At 43.6% G+C, this 22,722-nt stretch overlaps 1 protein-coding gene across 4 annotated transcripts in view; it reads right to left on the reverse strand.

Moving 5' to 3' along the window:
* Nucleotides 1-226: 226 nt before the first annotated feature.
* LOC146305145 (kinesin-like protein KIF1C) overlaps nucleotides 227-22,722 on the reverse strand; it is a 29,743-nt gene continuing 7,247 nt past the window's right edge. For 3 of the 4 annotated variants that reach the window (XM_084711983.1, XM_084711984.1, XM_084711982.1), the window contains exons 3-29: nucleotides 17,597-17,724; nucleotides 16,900-16,976; nucleotides 16,733-16,811; nucleotides 15,023-15,123; nucleotides 14,788-14,853; nucleotides 14,526-14,704; nucleotides 14,265-14,376; nucleotides 14,076-14,153; nucleotides 13,886-13,951; nucleotides 13,681-13,759; nucleotides 12,920-12,998; nucleotides 12,666-12,814; nucleotides 11,783-11,890; nucleotides 11,573-11,700; nucleotides 11,404-11,483; nucleotides 11,151-11,226; nucleotides 10,534-10,613; nucleotides 10,319-10,413; nucleotides 7,887-7,970; nucleotides 7,216-7,396; nucleotides 6,911-6,983; nucleotides 6,730-6,828; nucleotides 6,060-6,221; nucleotides 5,643-5,960; nucleotides 5,108-5,197; nucleotides 4,795-5,020; nucleotides 227-4,706 (exon numbers count right to left, since the gene is read on the reverse strand). In XM_084711983.1, the coding sequence (XP_084568109.1) occupies nucleotides 3,844-4,706; nucleotides 4,795-5,020; nucleotides 5,108-5,197; nucleotides 5,643-5,960; nucleotides 6,060-6,221; nucleotides 6,730-6,828; nucleotides 6,911-6,983; nucleotides 7,216-7,396; nucleotides 7,887-7,970; nucleotides 10,319-10,413; nucleotides 10,534-10,613; nucleotides 11,151-11,226; nucleotides 11,404-11,483; nucleotides 11,573-11,700; nucleotides 11,783-11,890; nucleotides 12,666-12,814; nucleotides 12,920-12,998; nucleotides 13,681-13,759; nucleotides 13,886-13,951; nucleotides 14,076-14,153; nucleotides 14,265-14,376; nucleotides 14,526-14,704; nucleotides 14,788-14,853; nucleotides 15,023-15,123; nucleotides 16,733-16,811; nucleotides 16,900-16,976; nucleotides 17,597-17,702 (3,834 nt within the window). In that variant the 5' untranslated portion in view covers nucleotides 17,703-17,724 and the 3' untranslated portion in view covers nucleotides 227-3,843. The remainder of the gene's footprint in view (nucleotides 4,707-4,794; nucleotides 5,021-5,107; nucleotides 5,198-5,642; nucleotides 5,961-6,059; nucleotides 6,222-6,729; nucleotides 6,829-6,910; nucleotides 6,984-7,215; nucleotides 7,397-7,886; nucleotides 7,971-10,318; nucleotides 10,414-10,533; nucleotides 10,614-11,150; nucleotides 11,227-11,403; nucleotides 11,484-11,572; nucleotides 11,701-11,782; nucleotides 11,891-12,665; nucleotides 12,815-12,919; nucleotides 12,999-13,680; nucleotides 13,760-13,885; nucleotides 13,952-14,075; nucleotides 14,154-14,264; nucleotides 14,377-14,525; nucleotides 14,705-14,787; nucleotides 14,854-15,022; nucleotides 15,124-16,732; nucleotides 16,812-16,899; nucleotides 16,977-17,596; nucleotides 17,725-22,722) is intronic. The other variant, XM_084711985.1, reaches the window with a different exon arrangement.

The raw sequence follows: 22,722 nt of genomic DNA on the forward strand, positions 1-22,722 counted from the left end.
ATCTTGTTACTATCATGTTAACAAAAGGGGAAAAAACTGCTTGACTGGAAGAATCTCAAGCGGACAAGTCTGTGACAAATGATTTAAATTTGCAGTGTTTTTTTTTAGTTATCCTGTGTGTGAAAATTCTCCTGTATCTGTAGCATGTTGTCCTGCTGTTAAAGTGAATATGATGTAGCATTCAGAACTTTCTGGAGAGAGACGGTAAAGCAGGAGGAGAGTCGTGTTGAGTTTTCAGTCTCATCGACAGTTTATTGCCATCATGTTGTCTGCAGGTAGAGCCTGAGATTGGTTCCTGATACAACACAAACAACAACAGACACAACAACCCAACACAGACAGAAAAACAAGTGAGGGGCTCTGAGCCAATAGGAGGAGGGCCACCATGATGTCATCATGTCCATGTCCATGTTCCAGAGTCCTGAAGTGACATCATGCTGTGACGTCACAGATTCTGAGGTTGTGATTGGAGCAGAGGTGCAGGGAATGGGCGGGGCCAGTCAGTGAGAGTTCTAGAATGTTCTGGAATTCTGCCAAGTTGGGTTGCCATAGCAATGCCACCCCCCCGGCCCCTCCTCCTCCTCCTCAAACCTCCAAAACAAAAAACTAAAACAGACGATTAGAAGAAAAATGATAAATCAGCTTTATAAAGTAAAACAAACTTTAGATTATGATTCTAAATTAACCCAGAAACACACACACACACAAACTACACACATGCGCTCGCTCTCTCTCTCTCACACACGCAGACATCCAACACACTCAAACACACACAGATAAACGCACTCAGACGGTTGCATGAGGGCGAAGAAGCTCCCTTTAGCAGCATCCAAAAGAACCCAATATTAATGACACTTAGAACTTTATAATAATTATATTAATAATAGCAATGATGACGCGATGACATCACAAAGCAAAGGTTGAACATGTAGGCGGGGTTAAAATATTCAGGACAAGAAGCAAATGAATACATCAAGAAAAGAAAAAAAAAACAGCCAATCAGAAGCCCAAGCTGGACATAAAAAAGGTTTTTAAAAAAGAAAAAAAAAAATCCCATAAACAAAAAAGAAACATCATTTCCCATCAAGCCCGGTGGTGGCAGTAAGTTATCAAGATTGTCCCATGATTGGTCAATCCCAGAGACAGCAGAGCAAAACAAGGCAGAAATAAAATTCTGCTGATGTCATGCTTCTCTGGCCAATCACAATCAATTCTTGTGTTTTTTTTGTCATCATCGTCATTGCGGCGACTCCCCTCCTGCTGTGCTGGAGGAAGGGGTGCTCCTATTGGCTGGTTTTTCTGACCTTCAGCAAAAAAAAGGTCCTCAAGTCACAGAGCGCAAAGGCGCTCCACTCGTCATCTCCCGCAATGCCTTGCTCTGGTGTGGGCGGGGTTTAAGGCAGTGCTGCCAACTCCCAGCTCCTCCCGACAGTAAACATGTCATCATTCAGGGCAGATAAACTCGTCGAGGCTGCGTTCACTTGACGTGGGAAGTTGGAAATTTGTGGCTGGATGGCTGACTCCTACGTTTCAGAGGTGCAGTGAACACAACAATGAAAAAAAAAAAACTCCCCACGTGACAGAATATTAATCAGCAACTATTCTGATCGATTAATCAGTTCAGTCATTTATAAACTTGTTTTGTTCCTTTCATCTCGACCAAATGATTCATCAATAATGAAAATATTGTTTGCAGGTTTAAACTTTAAACAACTCGTCATTAATGTTAAAGCTCTAGACACAGAAAACATAGAAACATCAGCAAAAAGCCACAATTTCCAACTTGTTGACGTCTCAGGAAGGCAGCAGCGTCTTTCCTGTCCCTTCTTGTCACAGCTCATGTGAACAAAATAAAAACTAAAATATCGTCAGATCCTTTCAAATCACACTTAACATGTTGTAGTGTCTGTTACAAACACAAAGCTTATTGTATCTCAGGTTTCTTTTCTTCAAGTGTCTCACTCTTCCTTCTCCTCTCATCCAGCTCTTCAGTCTCATACTACATTTCCCAGAGTTCCTTGCGCACGCGGCCCTACATATACCACAATCCATCGTCTTTTCTCGTTTCCTACATCTCCCATGTCAGTTAAATATGTCCTACATCTCCCATCAGGCTTCACGTCAGATGTCACTTACTACATTTCCCATGATTGCCAGAGACCGTGAAGGTGAGCACGTTTCTTTACGTCGCAGCCCGTTTTTTTTAAAATAGATTCATCTTCATAAAAACATCAAAATAAGTCTGTATACACTTCAAATATACACACACAACGCTTTAAAAAGATTCAACATGCCTCAACATCTACGAGCACAACACCTCCTCATCCTCCGCTAAAACAACCATCTGTCTGTCTCTCTGTACAGCAGTGTGTCTGTCTGCTCTCTGCGCTCCTGCAGGAGGCGCCACAGAGCAGCTTTCTTTGGTTTGTAGCACTCAGCGACGCAGCATTCAGGTCACATGGGACAAACGACAACTACGAGCTTCAAGTGTTGAAGAAAATGTTCCTGACAGCTGACCACTAGAAAATGTTCAGTTTTATTTCATTTGAATGTTATAACCACAATCTTCTTTTTGTGAATTATATGTACAGTCCCTTTGTTTTCCAATATTACAGCTCCGTAATCCGTAATATTGATGTGAAAAAAGAAATGTCAGAACTGAAATACCACAGACGTGTTTGAGGTCATTTAAAGTTTATTTTTCAGACTGTGAAACCATTTTTTAACATTATGTCATAACTTATATTGTTAAAATGGGATAACTTATATTATAATGTAATAAACTTGAAAATTATGTCTTTTACTGGTGCGTGATAATCACATTGTTGGTTTGGTTTTGTTCAAGAGCTGCAACCTTTAATTTCATTAATCGACAGAGAAGATTAGTGTGTTTGTTTGTTTGTTTGTTTGTCCACCAGAGAGCACTAATAAGTTTATTTTTACACTGTAACACTGGTTAACCTGAGATCAGCATGTTAAACACTTTAAACTGTTACTGAAGTCGTAGAAACTGTAATTCCAATGCAACATGAATGCTGCCCTGGCTAGGCTAGGCTATGCTAGGCTAATACTTTCACCTGTGCAAAACTTGGGCTTGTGTGGCACTTTACCACATAACGTATTAGCCTAAAAAAGCTATATAGCCACTCATTGCTCCCTGCTCAGGCTAACTGACTAGCCCAAGCTAACACAGACCTCTCAGGCTAAACCAGGCTAGTTAGCCTCCTGGGCTAACAGTGGCTAAAACTCAAGTCCATTTAAGTACAAACACCCGCCCTGCCCAACGTACTTCATCTTTAAGTAAAAAAACAGCTCCACCAGGAGACTTCTGCTAACAGTAACTAGCCCCAGGAGCTAACGCTTCAGCTTTAAGGCACCTCGTTATAAACGACTGATCAAGACCAGAGCATCAGCGATCAATATCAGTGATCGATAAAATCAATAAAACTAAATCATAATGTAAAAAAAAACTTCTATCCTGTTTGACAGTCTGATGAACAGCAAGAAATAAAAAATACAAGAATCCATTTTTCCTAAAACAGTGTCGCTATGGCAACAGCGAACGTAAAGGCTAGGAGCAAGCTACACACACACACACACACACACACACACAGCAGGATTGAAGATACAGGACGTGTGTGATGTTAGTTGGTGTGTGACGGGCTGATTCAGTATTCTAAAGGTGCTGACACGCGCGCGCGCCCACACACACACACACACACACACACACACACACACACACACACACACACACACACACACACACACACACGGCCTATTCTCTACAGCATCGGGACTGCCCTGTGTCCCGCAGCCAATCAGAGACCTCCCTGGGGTCAGAGGTCAGATGGGGGTCTCCTTGTTGTTTTTGAGGTCCGGTGCGCTGAACTGCCGTCTCATCCTGGGCGGGGTTGTGAAGCCCCACCCACCCTGCGGCAATGGCCCTGCCCCCAGTAGCATGTCGGCAGGAGGGGGCGGGGCTCCCGAGCGTGGCAAGCTGTGGTAATTGGGGTGAGGTCCTGGCTGGAATGGTGCATTGTGGGGGTTGTAGTAGGGGTGGTGATGGCACTGATGGTGATGGTGTTGATTATAATGGAAGCCTCCGTCTCTGTCCCTACCCCCTCCTCCTCCTCCTCTTCCCCCTCCTCTATCCCCTCCTGGCCCGGGTGACACACCCCTCCTCTGTCTTGGTCGCCCCTGGTGACCGCCGCCACCGCTTTGTTGCTGGTTGCCGTCATAGTTGCTGTTGCCGTGGGTGGAGCTGTCCAGAGAGTTGCGGCGGTAGCGGCGCTGGTGGTTTTGGTTGTTGCCCTGTTGGTGGTAGTAGAAGCCGCCCTGGTTGCCTTGGTTACGCTGTTGCCAGGCACGATGGGGGCTAGGGGTGCGCATGCGAGGGGGCGGAGGCTGGAAGGGGAGGGGCAAGAGAGCAGGGGACTGACCCTGAGGAGGCGGAGGCGGCGAAGGAGAACCTTTACCCTCTCCTCCTCCTCCTCCTCCTCCTCCTCCTCCTCCTCCCTCCTCATTCTGCTCTCCCCCATCTCCTCCTCCCTCCCCCAAACCCAGAGCCTGCAGGGCGGCGCTCGCTGGTCCCCATGACAACCGATGGGCGGGGTTACTCTTGAAGGGGAACTTGAGCTTGCACTCCTGGGGAGGGATGAAGCGGCCGGTCCCAGGGAGATGAACCGGGACGACGGGGGAGTTCTGACCTGCAGGGAGGAGACACGGAAAGTGAGTTAGGAGTCAACAACAGGCCCCGCCCCCTCCCCCACAATGAACCCGTCTGACACCACTTACCCTGGTTTTGAGTCTGTCCTCGCAGTTTCTTGGCGATATTCTGCTGCTGCAGGTTCAGGATTCGCTGCTGTTCCTGTTTGAGCCAGCGGAGGCGTCCTCTTCTGAACGCCGGGTCCTCGTCCATCAGCCGTTTAACTCGGAGGTCCGGCGGGAGGGGGCTCTCTCTGCTGCCATCGTCCCCATCTCTCTGAGGTGACTCGCTGTCTTTGCCGTTCACGTCGTCGTCCTGGAAACAAGAGAATCAGGACACAAAGGGACGTTAGTGGGACTGTGACAACCAGCTGATGGAGCAAGACGTGACGTGTGGACGTACCTGGACAGGTATGATGCTCTCCATCTTGATCATTCTGTCTCTCAGAGCTTTGATCTCCTCGTCCTTCATGTTGTTCTGCAACTTCACTTCCTGGAAGAGATGGAGACGTTTATTTTATCTCAAATCGAGTTAATCAAATGTCCAATATAAGTATGACAACCATTAATCAATGATCAATTAATCAGTCCTTAAGAATTTGATTGATCAAATAAAATTTTCTTGATATACTATTAAACAAAGATTTGAAATATGACAGATCATTTTTGAGTGTGCTCTGGATGCTATCTGACATTCAAGTAGCCTTGTAGCTAAACAGACTAACTGCTAACTTAGGTTAACAGACTAACCATTAATATGAAGTGCACTGATCAATCAATCAATGTCTTTAGCTACACAGACTGCTAACAGCTACAAGCTATGGATCTACAGTGAAGATTTAGGCTAAAAACATGGTGTAAACGTCTCCCCTCCTGACTGATTGAGCAGAATGTTCCTTTAATAACATCACAGTTTTACCTATAATCAAAGAACTCACCTCTAAAATATCGGTCAGTTTATCGATGTGAGCCTTCAGGTCATACACCTTTTTTTTCTCTCCTCCTCCTCCCGTTTCACCTCCTCCACCTCCCCCTCCACCTCCGCCTCCGCCTCCCCCTCCTCCTCCTCCCTCCTCTGTGGGGGGGCTCCTCTCCTCTCCGATGCCCACGGTGTCGCAGACGTCCTGGGCCACGGCCCTCCAGCTCTCCCTCTCGCTGGAGTCTTTCTTGGCGTACATGCGGCAGAGTTCCTTCATCTTGACGATGGACAGCGCTTCGATCTCCTGGCGGGAGTGACGGAAGTCTCCCAGAGCCACCTGAGGGGGGCGCCACACACAGAGGAACACGTTAAGAACATACTGAAATATTCCTTTAAAAAATGGACGCCGGACACTGCGTGTGTTGTGTGTGTTGACCTCGTAGCAGATCTCTTTGACGGCCTGCATGCGGAGGTCTTCCATGGTGACCCGTTTGGGGTCTTTGCTGATCCTCCTCCTCTGCGGGATCTGATAGACTCGGAGAGGCTCCCTCCTCTTCCCACTGCTGGGGAGACCACAGCGCTTCACTATGGACTGCACCTGGAGACAGGTGAGACAGAGAAGGACAGACAGGTGAGACAGACGAGAAGTGAGATGGACAGGCAGGTCTGAAGGGGGGCCTCACAGTGTCACACTGATCAAACCCTGATCTGGACTATAGATTGTAAATTAAGATGGACGATGCATCTCCTCTTCCTCCCACTGTATAAAAATGAAGCCAGAATATCCTGGATACAAACGCTGGTGACGCCATTTTAATGGAAGTCAGATGAAGTTGAAATTATGAGACAAAAGTCAAAATGTCAAGAATAAAGTTGAAACTTTGAGATCAAAGAAAGAATGTTGAAAATAGATAAGAGTCAAAAAACAGCAGGACGAGGACAAGAAGTTTGAAAACCACTGATCTGGATCAGAGACACAGAGACACAGAGAGAGAGAGAGACAGACAGACAGACAGTCAGTCAGTCAGTCAGTCAGACAGACAGACAGACAGTCAGTCAGTCAGTCAGTCAGACAGACAGACAGACAGACAGACAGGTGTGTGCACCTTGTTGGCAGGTAGTTTCTCTCTCAGGGAGGAGATCAGCCTCCAGCTCTCCTCACAGGAGCGTTTATCTGAGTCGTCACCGCTGTCACTGTCTGCATACTGAACACACAAAACCATTGATTGATTATTGATTATAAATTAACTGTTTGCTCCCAGATGAGCTGCTATAAATCAAACTTACCAGTCTGTGCTGCTCCAGCAGCAGATCAGCTTCCTCCTTTTCTTTACGGTATTGAATCTCCATGTCCTGTAGTCTGTAACACACACCAGCCAATCGATCAGTTAATCTATACATCTATCAATCAATCAGTCCGTCAGTCATGCAGGAAACATGACAATCTGGTGTTCTTGTTATTTGAACAGTCTGAAACTCAGTTTCTTATCATATGAAAAAATTAAAATCATCACAGTGGAGCAGCTGGATTTTATTTTTTTTAGTTTTTAGATTATTGTTGATTAATTGATTGATGATTAATCGTTTCCGACCTCTTCTCCATCTCCAGTTTGATGTCGATGCCTTGTTTCTCCAGCAGTTCCCTCTGAGCGTAGTTCCAGTCCTCTGGCTCCGCCTGCTGTTCGGCCGGGATGCTGCGCTCCCTCTCCAGCCTCGCCTGCTCCGGGTGGTTGAACCGAAACACGTGGTTCTTCCCCATCACGATGCGGTTACCTAGCAACAGCAGACAGACCAGGGGGAGGATAAAATTCAACTGTTGAGAATAAAGTCGAATTATTGAACATAAAGTTGAAGTGTTGAAAATACAGTGGAAATGTTGAGAATAAACTCAAAATGCTCAGAAAAGAATTAAGTCAAAACACAGAGAGGTAAGTCAAAATGTCGAGAAGAGAAAAAAGTAGAAATGTGAAGGATAAAGTTGAAATACTGAGAATGGAAATAATGCCAATTTGATGGTATTTCAAATTTATTATTAAAATGCAGAATTTATTTAAAAAAAAAAAGCCTCATTTTTTTCCACCTGATTCCTGGACCTTGAATTTTTTCGTATTCGGCAGCCAAGAGACAAGATTTAACATATTTTCATTATATTTAAGACGTTCTAAGGCTTTATTCTGAAGGAACTGAGTTCATTTCTTTAAAAGCCGTTCAGAGACACGCAGAACCGCTGAGTTAACAGCAGGTTGTTCCTGAGTGTTGGCACCTTGTTTGAGGACGACAGCTTCGGTGATCTGCTTCCCGTTAACGTACGTCTCCGCTCCGATTAACGGCTCCAGAGTGACGACCACTGCAGAGAGAGAGAGAGAGCAAACAGCTGGATCACATCTGTACACTCAGAACGTGTAACGACAGGACAGAACAGATGGATTTACAGTCAGACACACACAGACACACACACACACACACACACACACACACACACACACACACACACACACACACACACAGAAGGGGAGGATATAAGGGGGCGGGGCTGGGGGGCACAGGAAACATGGGTGTGAATATGATGAAGGTGACATCACCATGGTAACGAGGAGGAACACTGACTGTTAAAACGATACCTGACAGATTTCCTGGCAGCTTTTACAGAGAGAGAAAAAGAGAGAGAGTCACTCACTGAACACACACACACACACACACACACACACACACACACACACACACACACACACACACACACACACACACACACACACACACACACCTGTCTGCAGCAGCTGTTTTTTCCACCTGATCTTATATAACTGTATTTTAATAACTTCTCATGTAAACGTCACAGAAACACTCGCCTACATTGAGGAAGACGTGTAACAGTAAATGTACTTGTACTTGTTGACCTCAGTATTTAACCGTCTAGACTCCATATTGTCCGGGAGCAGCTGTCATTTTACTGAAACACAGAAAAAAGTCCCGAGCTTTGTGTTGTAAATACTTACATACATTGTAGCGTTGAGATCTGTGATTTTTTTTTTATATTCCCTTTTGTTAATACTGTCTCAATCTTTTATATTTCCCTTCAGTAAAGTTTGATTACTTTAAGATTAGCTGGATGAATATATCAGATAATCTAAGATCCATTTATTCAGCAAGAGAACAATTAAATACATGTCAGCTTAGTTTCCTTTATTTTAATTCAAACATTATCACTTGTTTTACTTTAAGAACATGACAATGACTCCTGACTCACTCAGAAATCATTTCTAACAGCGTCTTCAGGTAAAATGTTTTTAAGAATCGAAGCCGGGTTCAGTTCAGGTGTCTGAGCTGCAGCTGCGTCAGTCTGACCACCAGATGGCGCTCTAAACACACTGATCCACAGGAAGACAGCAGCAGGAGGACTGGGACTATTTCATCTGTCTGTCCTGGTCCTGTCTCAGAAATCAGCTGATTGTTTGTCTGATCTAAATATGAGAACATTTAAAACTGACTCCTGAAACTGACCGGGGCTTCTTTTGTTTTGTAATTATAAATTTCAAGAAATATTCTAAGTCAGCACACAGAAACTTGAATTAATTAATTAGATCCAGTAGAATTTTAAGTCCAGGCCACATTTATTCTGTAAAGACAAACTAAATTTAATATCAACCCTAACACAAGACTTTTTTTTAATCATTAAATCTGACTGGTTGGAAAAAAAAATAAAGAACATGAGATTTGCAACATTATCTGAAATGACATAAAACAGTGATTCTGTTTCAGCGCTGAACACATTCATTCATTCATTCATCGTTTTCTCCTGATAGCTGGTTGTGGTTGGACCGAGTTTGTCAGCCGTCCCGATCCCAACCACAAATATGTGACCAGCCCCATATTTGAGGTAGGAATGCCTATAGGAGGGAACGGCAGCCAATGGGACTGCAGAGATCAGCAAATCTGTATGCTTCATTTCATTTTTAGATGACGGAGCGCACGAGGCTAAATACAAGAACCTCTAAGGTCTTTTTTTGTATTTAATGCTAGATTTCTTTAGGTGGAACACTGTCCCGCTGCGATCTTTTGATCAGGTTGTGGGTTGCCGTGTCTAATAAGTTGAAAGTGAATGTAATGCGTGGATTCACAGACAATCTGGCAGCTGTTGCTGTTGCTGACTGTTGGCAGGACTGAATCCAAAGAAGAACTTTCCAGACACGTGTCGACCCTGAGTGATGGTTGCACCAGTGGGTTTCTGCATGACACTGTTTTCAAATATTTACAGTAAATACATTTATTATACACCAGTAACCAACATAAATGTGCTACATGACACCAACTTAGTTTAATATAATTTTCAGTGTTTTCTGTTTTTGATTTATTCCACGTTGTGAACTCGTCTCTTGGACAGATGTCCCTGCAGAGACTCGGGAGGACGGGAGGAGGTGGAAGAAGGGGACGAATTTATCACTGGTCAATGAGCCGATGGTGGCCAGTTGGAAAAATATGACATACTGTCCAAACCAAACGTACAGACTGTAGAGCTCTCTGAGGCAAACTGTGATTTTTGACCATATAAATAAAATTTGACTTGACTTCTGACTGAAGGTTTTTAGTTTGTGGTTAATCGCTGGAGTTTTGTTTTGTACTAGAGAATTGAAGAATCAAAAGATCAGACAGACAGACAGACAGACAGACAGACAGACAGACAGACGGGTGTCTCACCTTCTCCCTGGTCGTTGGTGTCACTGACAAACACACAGTGAATCTCCTTGATGAAGTGACCGGACAGTTTAATGTCCACATCCTGCTGTCCAACCCTGAAACACAGACGGACAAACAGCAGCTCATCGTCTGTTACAGTTTCACAGACAAACAAGTGATCGATTAACGGGGAGAACAATCAGTCGATTGATCGGTTATGTTGCACAGATTCTGACCTGGTGAATCCCTCCTTGATGTAGTACAGGAGACACTCTGACATCAGAGGGTCTTCGTTCAGGTTGACCAGGTGAGGCGTCTGCAACACAGTTTAAAAACTTCATTTCAATCTGAACATTAATCATGAATGAATTCAATGATTTGCAAAAACCTTTTCAGCCTATATTCAGTTAAATTCAGCATGAAGACCAGATATTTAATGCAAATCACTGTAGTTTTCCTTTAATGAACCTGACAGTCAGTTTGTGTCTGAGCCTCGACACTCACATCCTGCTCACTGGATCAGTTCATGACAAAAAGCTTCATCAGTCTAAAGCTGGAAAACAAACCTCATCCCTGGGATTAACTGTAAAACAACACGAGCAGTGTTGGAGATGTTACACAACAGATCACACCATCATGTGCTGCAGTATAGAATCTATATGAACCTTACAGCCATTTACATCCATGTGTTTAACTTGTTTAGCTTCATTACAGGCCCTGCTTTCACCTGTGACCTGAGGTGACCTGAACGCACCCTGATCTGATTTCATCATTCAACTCACAAGCCGACATTTGATCCGACAAAAACTATGTGAATGATAACAGTAGATGAGTGAGAGGCGTGTGAACTCACTCCTTTAGGGGAGAAGACACCCAGCGTTCCTCCATCTTCTTTAATGGACACGCCCATCTCTGCCAGCAGGGACTCTCTGGGCGAGAGACACAGACACAAACGGAGAGAGAGAGTGAGAGTCTATCACATTTCTTCAACACTACTACTTCTGAGGTTTTAAAGTCCACTCGTCATATTTTAAACAGTATAAAATGTTTTTCTTCACTCTGATTTTTAAGTTAGATTAAATGAATCTTTGTCGTAGTGATGTCACCTCTCCAGCCGAATAGATTCTGTCTTTCTGAGTTTCTCCTCCCACGTCTCGTTCAGCTCTGCGATGATCTTCTCCGTCTCCTGCAGCAAACAAACAAACGCAGAGACCTCATCAGTGTGACCTGACACAGACTCACAGGATCATCAGGACCATCACGCTCTGATCCTACCAGCAGTCTCTCCGCCGCCTCCTCTTTACTGATGGTCTCTGTGGTGTCGGCGTCCAAACCCTCCTCTCCATCCTCTATCAGGTTGTCAGAGTCGGCGGGTAGGTCGCCTGCAGACGCCGGCTCGACACCTGCAGAGGAACAAAATGCATTCAGAAACAAAGCGAATATTCTAAAACTAACTTCCAAGAATTAAGCATCCGTCAGACTCACCTGCAGGGGCGGAGCCATTCTGTGGTGCGACCCCATTGGCTGTGAGTGTCAGCTGCAGTGGGGAGGGGGACAAACCTGCGACACCACCGAGGCCATTGTTGTTGTTGACTTTAAGAGACACAGAGAGACACAGAGTCGGGTTTCATCTTTTAACAAGTTGGAATCTTTGCTATCCTGCTTATGTAAAGAACAGCTTGTAAATATCTGCTTACACACACACACACACACACACACACACACACACACACACACACACACACACACACACACACACACACACACACACACACACAGTTGCTGTTGTCTGTAAATACCCTGTGAACATACGGCACATACACATGCCACACATACCATGTTTAAATAACCACACACACCCAAAAATATATGATTCAACAGCTCTGTGTTCACAGCACTGTTGTTGCTCGAGCTAATGGGAGTAGAGCTGCAATGATTGATCGATTATCAATCGATTATTAAATTAATCTCCAACTATTTAGATAATTGATTAACTGGTTTGAGTAATTTTTCAAAGAAAAAAGTGGGTTGTGAGTAAAACAAGACATTTGAGGACGTCATCTCAGGTTTTGGGAAACACTGACTGACGTTTTTTACAATTTTCTGACATTTTAAAACAAACAACTATTAATCGTTAAATGTTAGTTAACCTCAATGGAACTTATAGCAGCTAATGGGAGCTAACAGGCTAAACCTTGTTGACACTGCTGAGCTTGTTTGCTTCAGAGAGGTGGACGTGAAAACGTGTCATCATTAAAGGGATATGAACTTTAAAAGGTCATGAAACAGAAACTGACTTACAATACTGTGAGTACAACGTGTTTTTAATGTTGTGTGTATTCAGTGTGTGTATTCAGTGTGTGTATACCAGCGTTGTCCAGCAGCTCCTGCAGACCCTGGGAGAACAGCAGGTTCCTCAGTCGTTCCACTTCAGCCTTCAGCTCTCTGATCAGTTTGGCGTTTGGATCTTCATTGATCACAGCGTTACAGCGGATCTGTTTGGCACGATCAGCATACCTGGAACCGAGTCACACCGAGTCAGACCAGAGTCGAACTGACCTGAAGACACACGACCAGATTCAACTAAAAGACATTCACAGCAGACGGAGACGGATGTCTCACCTCAGAGTGCTCAGTGTTTCTTCATAGTTGATGTCAGCAGGACTTAAAGCAGCAATCATGGCCGTCCGAGAGTTTCCTCCTGAAACAAACACAGTCAAACTTTCATGTTATTATTGAGGACATCACAAGAACTGCCCTGGAGTCTGAAACCTTTATGATCAAAACAGACAAAAACCAGGGAAAAATCTGTCTGAAGCCACAACTATTAAATTCTCTCCTTTCCCTGAAGACAGATTTTTTAAATTTGGCATCCATAGCGAGATGGAGACGTAAGAAGACAAGCCGATGATGAAAAGAGAAAAGACTGGAAAAGAAAAGGCAGGAACAAAACACCTGTTTTTTCAATTCTGTGTACAGGATACATATTTTTACAGTTGGCAGATGTAAGAATGACTTTACACTGTAAAAAAAACAGCTGAGAAAATTTTTGAGCCCACTCTTCTGTTTTAAAATAAACTTTATTATTCTTTAGTTGAGACAATTTACTTTTCTTCTTTAGATAAACTTGAATCTTTAAGTTTTAGAAGCTCAAAAAAGTGAGCTGTGAAACAGATATGTCATTATTTTGATGCTTGAAAATTAAATGTTTTTAATTAAAAATATTAAAAATGAAACCAACATTTAACTTGAATGAATTTAAGCTGTAACCTTTTAATACAATCTTTGTGGTTTTTAAAACTTAAATATTTACGTTTATCTAAAGGAGAAGAGTAAATTATTTCAACTAAAGATGATTAGTTGGTAAATCTGGTTATTCTTACCCAGGTTTTCCTTCAGTAGCCAGGTGAGAACAGAGTCTCTGTAGGGAATAAAATCACTTTTCCTCTTCTTGTTGCTCTGCTGTCGAGGACAGAACAAGAACAAGAGTTATTCTTCATTATAACTTATGAAGAAAAAATATCAGTGTCAGAAAATTTATACAATTTGATATAATTTAGTCTAAATATCAAGTTTGTGTTGACCTACCATTTCAGCCAGAGCTGATATCACTTTTCCTAATGTGGTCAGAGATTTATTTATGTTTGCTCCTTCCTGCACACAAATATACAGAAATAATCAAATACACAGTAAACACAGAGTTAAATGTATAAATGTTAATAAACACTGATGAGACTTTAGTTCAGCTAACACCAGCGTGACACGTTTGACCTCTGACCTTTAGTCGGGTGCCCTTTGCCCCCGAGGAGTCTGCTCGCTCGCTTCCAGCCAGGTCCACCAGACTGATCTTACTGACCTGAAAACAAAGTTTCATCTTTAAGTCCAAATCCAAAATAACGACACCAGGGACAAACGAGTACAGTGAAGTATCTGTGTCCTCATGAGGAGAGCGAGGACACACACACACCTTCTCAGTGTCCAGGCTTGTCATCTGGTCTCGTCGTTTCTGTGTGAAGACGATGGTGAAGACGGCATGTGACCTGGACGACGTCTCATTCATGTTTGTGGCCGCAACCGTCCTGTAATCAATAACCAGTCAGGTATAAATAATCAATCACTGACAATAGAAACTGGTCTCATGTTGGTGAAGAAACATCTCTTATATTTCCTTCTCTAGTTTTGTTCGAGCTGTAGAAATAGAATATCTGGCCGTTGTGTCCTGACTGACCGAGCTTTGTTGCCGGCGTCCATCAGGTCCTGGATGTCGGTGAATCCGGTCACAGCCAGTTTGGACAGATCCTCCACGTAGGGGCCCAGGATGGGATGCTCTCGGACCCGCAGGGTCCCCTGGGACTTTGGGCTCAGCAGGTCGCGGACCCGCTCACAGTAGATCTCCATGTAGGACACCTGGAGGGGGAGGAGACAGCGTTCAGCCAATCGACGTTCAAATCACCGAGCGATTCGTTTTGAGCGAGTGGATCGGAGTTTACCTCGACAGAGTAGGTGAGGTCAGGATCAGTGTTTTCTGCTGTTCTCTGAAACAAGTCCTCACACAGCTGAACACAGAAGATCAGAATCAGGACATAGACGGACAAAAAAAAAAAAAAAAAGGTGGATTTAGCAGGAGGAAGTCACACTGATCTGTTATTAAAAATTCTAATGATCTAATGGACACAGAGGTATTAAATCCAACTTCAGTTCAACAAATATTTAGTGTGTTTTTACCTGAGGTATGATCCCTTCCTGTCCAGGCTCCTGTTTGCCCATCATGGTGTAGCTCTTTCCTGCGCCCGTCTGTCCGTATGCAAAAATACACACATTGTATCCTGGAAAAAAACAACAATTATAATAACAAAGTTATTTATTGTTTCTTATCATTTTGAGGAATGCGGTAGCTAATTGATCCTTAACAATTCACCAAAGTCTGTTTCAGATTCCTAAATAAGACATAAAAAAGGATGAGAAAAATGAAGTTTAGCTGCCATTAGCTAGTTAGCCAGTTAGCCATGAAGCTAGCTCTCCTATTAGCTGACTTTGCCTGGATGTGGAGCTCAGATCACTGGGAACTTTGGGGTTTAGCTAGCTTTGGAACACTGGGAAGATGAGGTTCTCTGACCCAGGGCAGAGGGGAGCCAGAGGGGGATGCTGGTGGAGAACAGTGCTCGAATGGGCAGCAGAACCTGTCTGGACTGGGACCAAACGCAGCCTCCAAGACAGAGATCACAATACTGAGGTGACTGACAGCAGCTCCAACCAGGACTCAGACTCCAGGGACAACAAAGACACGGTGCATTCAGGCGGGGACAGGAGAGACGTGATGTGGGAGAGGAGCGAGAGGGAGGTCGAGCATCAGTTAGCGCTGACCTGCAGAGGCGGCCTGCGGTGCCAGGAGCCCAAACCAGCAAGAAAACCACCTCAGTGTTGCTGGACTGAGGGACGGCAAAACAAGATCTTAGGTGTGGAGTAATGCATTAAACTAAAGAAATAATTTTTTGCCCTGTTTTTCTTCAGACGCCTTGGACTCTCCATGCAACAGGCGGCTTTCAATTCACCAGGAGCCCAACCCCCAATCCCATAACCAGCCTCCAGCCTCCAGCCTGCTCCAGAGGGTCCCTGCAGGGACCTGAGAGTCAGTGTTAGGGGCATGAAGTATCTGATGTGTGCAGCCTGGGAGGTGGTGCTTCAGAGTGGGTGTACAGGTTTGGCTGGTGGGAGAGGTTCCTGCAGGGGTGGGGTGGGGGAGGTGGGACTTTGGGGTCTTGGGTGAATTCAAGGAGGCAGAGAGTCTTGCCTGGGCCTGCTGAAGCTCCCCGGAGGCTGTCTCAGGGTTTAAGAGCCACTGTTCGGGGCTTTGGGTCAGGCTTAGAGGGCTGACAGTCCTGCCTGGACCTGCTGCAGCATGCTGGAGGCGGGGTATAAACATTGGGAAGGGCTCCAAAGGGGCTGACAGCCAGCCCTGGACATGGACAGCCTGCTGGGGGGTGTGAAGTTACTATTTAAGTATCATTAGCATCATTGCTATTATCATAAATAATGTCATTATCAGCTTTAGCATTCACAGCATCACCACTATAATCAGGAGCATCAACATTAGCATCTGTAGCATCATTAGCATCACCATTAATGTCTACTGAATAACTCCATTAGAATTTGAAACATTATTATTAATATCATCACATGTACACTCAACAAAAATATAAATAACACTTTTTTGTTCCCGTTTTTCATGAGTTGAAGTAAAGATGAGGAGTGATTGGTTCAGGTGACGGTGAGAAAATCAGGATTATGTTGGCAAAAGAGAAACAGGGCTGAACGGGTTAGTAGCTCGACCAAGCAAGTGGGAAAAAAAGTTTAAAAGGCAAGTTTTTCATGCAACAATGACAGAAAGTGCTGTTTTTACTGTGAGGATCAGCAGCAGAGTTCAGACCGTTTTACCTTCGAAGGCGTGCAGCAGCATCTCCTCTCCGATGTCTTTGTACACCTGCCTCTGAGAGGCAAAGCTGGGGTCATCAGCCTGCACAGACAACATCTGGTTATCACCGCTTCAACGTTATCCGATGATGATTTACTGTGTGTGTGTGTGTGTGTGTGTGTGTGTTCACCGTTGTGTGTGACCAGTAGGAATAGTCGAATGTGAAGTTCTTGGCTCCATCTTTGGGCTGTTTGGGGTTTGTGATACCTGGAAAAAAATAAAAAAGAGCGACAGAAAGAAAGAAAGAGAAGAATTTAATGAGGCACGACGTGGCCAGAAGTATGTGGACACCATCTGTTGGTTGGAGGACACTTAATTTTAAATTCTCTGGGAGCTGAAGGTGAAATCTGCGCGTGACGGCTTCACTATTCATCCAGACAGTGACTCCATCATTAACAACTTCAGTGTATAAATATCTGAGTGCGTTCAGACGGACGCACGGCGGCTAAAAACAGTCGCGCTGCAGGAAAGTCTATAAATAAACACTGAGAGGTTCAGAGGTCACATGACAGGCAGAGGCATTCTGGGATTGCTGAGGCCTGTCTGGACACATGCAAACCTCCAACACATGCAAACGCTGGAGCCTGATAAATAAAATCAGTTATCAGAATATAACTAATACAGATTTGTAATATTTATTACTTCAGAGGTTTTTGCTTTTCCCAGTAAAATAAATTCCAGTTTGATTAAATGGAATTAGAAGATAAAGTGATGATCGCCACCTCAATTAAAGGAAAAATCAAAAGTGTTTACACTTTAAAATCATCTCAAAAAAAAAAAATTAAACATTTAAAACTGTGTGTGTGTGTGTGTGTGTGGCGTCTTACAGGTGGTGTTTCCCTGCATCTGGATCACACACTTGGCGTTGCGTCCCGTCTCTCTGGAGTTGAACGGACGGACTCGCACCGCCACCTTCACCGACGCCCCCGCCATCACTCGGCTCCGCCCACCCCACCTGTGGAGAGCCAATCAGAGAGCAGAGTCAGAGACTGACAGAAAAAAACACCAAAATAAATACAATATTAAAGAACGACTGATGATGATGAACTGATTTTTTAAATAATTTTTTATCATTTCATAGTACGTATGTTTTTATTTTTATTTTTCAATATTAATTTTTAATATTTTAATTTTAATACGTATTTTATTTTATATTTATGAACATTTAAACTTTCTCCAGTTCAGATTTTCTTAATTCGTTCTCTTCCCTGCATCACACTTCTTTATTTTCATTTTCCCCGTCCTTTTTTCTTCTCTCTCCATCCCTTGTTTTATGGTCAAACCACTCCTCCTCCTCTTCATCTTCATCTTGCCAACGTTCCACCCTTTCACTTTACGAGCTCAGTTTCTCTCGTTCCCGCTCTTTTTCTCTCCTCTCCTCCTCTTTTTTCCACTCATAGATTTTCCTCTTATCCTTTTTTCTTCTCCTCCTGTTTCCTTTTATACATTTTCCTTCCCTCCTAACTCTCCTCCCCCGTTTCGTTTTTTCCTTCCCTTTTTTCCTTTTTTCTTCCTTCCTCTTTTATCACCTTTCCTACATTCTTTCCTCTTCCTGTCCCTTTTAATCTTCATGGCTCTTCTTTCCTTTCCCTTTTCATCATCCTTTTTCTTTCTACTGTCTCATTTCCTTCCCTTTGAATATTCTTCCCTCTTTTCCTTTCATCATCTCTCACATCGACTTCTTCTTTTTCTGTCCTTTCTATTTTCCTCACTTAATTTCTATTCTTTCTTTTCATCTTTTCTCTCATCATAACTCTTTTATATTCTCCACTCAGCCTCATATATTTGGTGTCTTTGACATCATTTTTATTTTATTCCTCTTTCTCTCTTTTGTTTTACTTTTCTTCTCATTTTTAATGTTAATTTAACTTTTCTCCTCTTTATCTTCCTTATTTTCCTCCTCCTCTTTTTCTTCACTGTTTGTATTCTTTTGTTGTTTTTTCCAACTCCTCTCTTTCTCATTTTCTCCTCCATCTCTTTTTTCCTCTCATTACAGCTCCCTGACCCTCCTCCCTTCATTCTTTCCTTTCTTTCTTTCATGTTTCCACTTATTTCCTCTCTCTCTCTCTCTCTCTTTACATTCCTGTCCTCTGTTATGTGTTTCCTCCTCACCGTTGCCATGGAAACCACAGCTGTCTCATTTTCACCTCTGTCTCTCTGCTGTCTTTGTCTTTCCTCTCCTTCTTTGTCTCGCTCTATTGTCTCTCTCTTCTCTCTGTCCTCCACTTTTCTTTCATTTCTGTCTGTCTGTGTGGAACGCCCCCCACCGCAGGCCTTTGAACACACACACACACACACACACACACACACACACACACACACACACACACACACACACACACACACACACACACACACACACAGTTCTGTTCTGCAGGAAAACACCTCGTCACACACTGTCACTGTGTGTGTGTTAGTCTGCTGTTATTGATCAGCTTGTCAATCATCTATCAGACCGTCTCTGTCCAATCAGAGCGGACAGATTAAAGTCTGACCGCAGAGATGGCTGTGATTGTCTTATTGATCAGCACAGTGATAACTTATCGGCACAGTGATAACTTAGTGTGTGTGTGTGTGACTGCTCCACCTGTTCTCACATGTTTGAACCTGTGAGATGTTTTTAAATATTTGCATCTTCAGGGAGAACCAATGAGCTTGGAGCCGAGAGCCACAGACAGGAATCAGAAGGTCAGACGGATGAACACGTTGTTGATTTGAGTTTGAACATGAAATTTGTTGATGAAGAAAAATATATAAAATATCTTCAGCATTCAAAGGGATCGTAATGTTTGCTGTGTGGTAAAAACCTGATATTTCCTAATAAACTCAAACACACACACACACACACACACACACACACACACACACACACACACACACACTTCCTCTGCTGCCTTTGTGATGTCCTCTTTGTGTGTGTGTGTGTGTGTGTGTGTCCTTTCCTCTCTCGATCAGATTGGTTTGAATGAGCTGAAGAACAACAGAGACGACACGCCCAGGATGCTCGTGCAGAAATAAACAAATCAAAGAGCGTCCACACTGACCGCAGTCCCGCCTGTGATGTCATCGTGCAGGTCAGGTGTCCAACAGGTGGTTCATCACATAAAGTCTGCCTGAGACGAAGACGTTGTTTAACTTCATCAAAACTCAGGTCACATTACCAACATTAATGCTGAAGTCATTTTGTTTCCTCTGATCTCACTGATCAACATTCCTGCTGTAAATTTAATCTCTTGTGATTTCGATTTTCTTTCCCAGTTAGTGGTTACATAACATCATAAAATGTGGTTTAACAGCAGGTTTGTTTACAGCCTCATGTGACACATCGTGTTCTTGTTCCCAGATGTCATCGTGAATTTGAAGTGACACTGTCTCATGACTGAGTGACGCACAAAACAAAAGATATAAGTTAAACTTCTAATGAAAAACCACACGGCATCAATACTTCATTATAAGAGACCCAACACACGACAGTATTTCATTCTAACATCTCTGCAGCAGCACAGAACCTCATTAAAATACTGTTTGTGAAACGTTTTCCTCGATCAGAAAGTTGTGGTTCTGTGCAGCCCGAACCAGTCGAAGCGCAATGAACCAACCAACCAACAACTAACTGGTTTGCTGCAGCAGATTTTTCAAAGTGGTGGTTGAAGCAAGTACTCAACCAATCAGAAATGTTCCCCACAATGTCATTTAGAACCTAGATGTCCCCGCGGTGGAAACTCGCTGATTCCTCAAAAAGTTCTTTGTCACTGGGGAACGTTCCTGCAGTCGAAACACACCGTCAGTCAAAGGTTGAAACAATTCCTTGAGGAACTCGAGGAACTCGACTACTAAAAATCATCGAGGCAAAGTTTAATCAACATGTACAGCGCTGAGAGGTGCAACGGAGCGCTGGTCCATGATCACGGACTAAATTTAAGCATCACAGTATGAAATACAGCTGTTGCTGTTTCTTTCTCCTGTTTTCCTGTTCTCACTTTATCTGTCCAATCATTAAAGGTATAAAAGCCCCCAAAAATGATCAGACAAAAACCAGAAGAGCGACTGATTTAAAAGACATCACTCTGACCTGGATGAAGTGAAACCCTGCAGGCCGTGACTCGGGCTGTTTTCAGTTATGTCACCATAGAAGTAGATCATAACACTGTGATGTTTTCATAACTTCAGCTCACTCACCGGTGCAGGTCTGTGTCTGTGCCTGTCGGTGACACAGCCTTCATGTTTACTGGCTGTTACTGGTGAAGTGTAACCAATCAGACAGTGCCGTGAGCAGACTGACCTCAGAACAGCCTTGGGGAGCCCTGTGACTTTTGCCGCCCCCTTTAGGGGTGGCCTGGACCCCAGGCTGGTAACTAATGCAGTAGAGTTAGTCGTATTTTGAGAGTTTTATTTTCTCTTTGTGTATTTACTAATGATAAGTATTTCTTATCTATTTACTTGATTAACAGTCAGTCAATTCACCTCGTAGTTTTTTGTCCTGAACCTCAGAAGAGTTTTAATTTCAGGTGGAAAAGAAAAACAAAAATGGTTATTTGGTACTGAGTGCTAAATTTCTGGTACCATCACATCCCTACTTGAGTCTTTCTATTTTATCCAGACAACAACTTTCACACCACGTTTCTTTTAAGCACAGATAGAAAACGTACATAAAGACACGTGTACGGGAACCCACTCCACAGGAGCCGCTGTTCACCTGGGTAACACTTTTATTCTTACTCAGTTGTCATGACAACAGAAAGAGAAAAATACCGTCAGACTTTCAGAGCACTTCAACAGTGTTTGCACTGTTGTCTCACATCAAAATCAGCTGGCTGAGGCATGTCAGGTATGTGCCAGAGCTGGCAACAAACAGCAGCATTAAAACACAGACACTGTGTCTGATAAGACGGAGAACAAAACAAAACATTTAGCTCCAACGTGGACGCAGATTTTCATTCTCTGTCTGCAGATAAAGACCGCAGATATCAGTTTTAATTAAAATGTCCTCAAACGTGTGTTTGTTATTGGACAAAAGAAGTCAGATGCTGTCTAAACACCAGCAGCCGTCCTGAACGCGGCCAGCAGCTCCTCAGTCAGCCACTGGAACTAAATATGTTAAAGTACAACCAGGTAACAACACATTACTGTAACACACACACGTTAAACAGCACAGGAGTGTGTGTGTTTGCTCTGTCAACACAGCTTAAAGTCACACCACTGCAGCAGGAACACACACACACACACACACACACACACACACACTCACACACACACACACACACACACACACGGACAAGATGGTGGACAGATACTGGATTGTACTCTAATCTTATTGTGCGTGCGTGCGTGCGTGTGTGTGTGTGTGTGTGTGTGTGTGTGTGTGTGTGTCTAGGTGGACAAGCAGCCTGCATACCGCAGACCACGGGCAGAAACGCTGACATCACAGCACAGGCATCCCAACACACACACACACACACACTCAGTCAGAGTCTGTCGGTGTGTGTCTGGTTGAACAGGCCTGGCTAGTTTTAAAGCTGCTGTTAGTCAAACTAACCAGCTGTTTAAACAGACTGTTAGCACACTGACAGACAGGCAGATGAATGAACAGGCAGACAGACAGGCAGACAGACAGGCAGACAGACGGAACAACCGTTTTTCCAGCTTCAAAAGAAGAAATTCCAGCCGTCGTTGTGGTTCAGGTCTTCAATCTGAAACCAGCTGCTAGCCAACCAGCTACCTGACAGAGAGCCAAAACTTACACAACCCTCATCACACGGGGCGGAATATGGAAACTGAACCAGCCTGCTGACACACAATAATGCAAAAATTCACCTAAATGTTCACTCAAACTCTTCTGGAGATGAAGAAAGATTAAAAAATAACAAATACAGCTAAATGACTCTGGTACAGTTTAGGTTTAAAAGATTTTTTCCAAGTTTGTTGCTTTCATTTAGTCAAATATTCTCCATTT

The sequence above is a fragment of the Lutjanus erythropterus genome, chromosome 23, assembly GCF_056507025.1.
Source record: "Lutjanus erythropterus isolate fLutEry1 chromosome 23, fLutEry1.hap2, whole genome shotgun sequence".
Lineage (NCBI taxonomy): Eukaryota > Metazoa > Chordata > Actinopteri > Lutjaniformes > Lutjanidae > Lutjanus > Lutjanus erythropterus.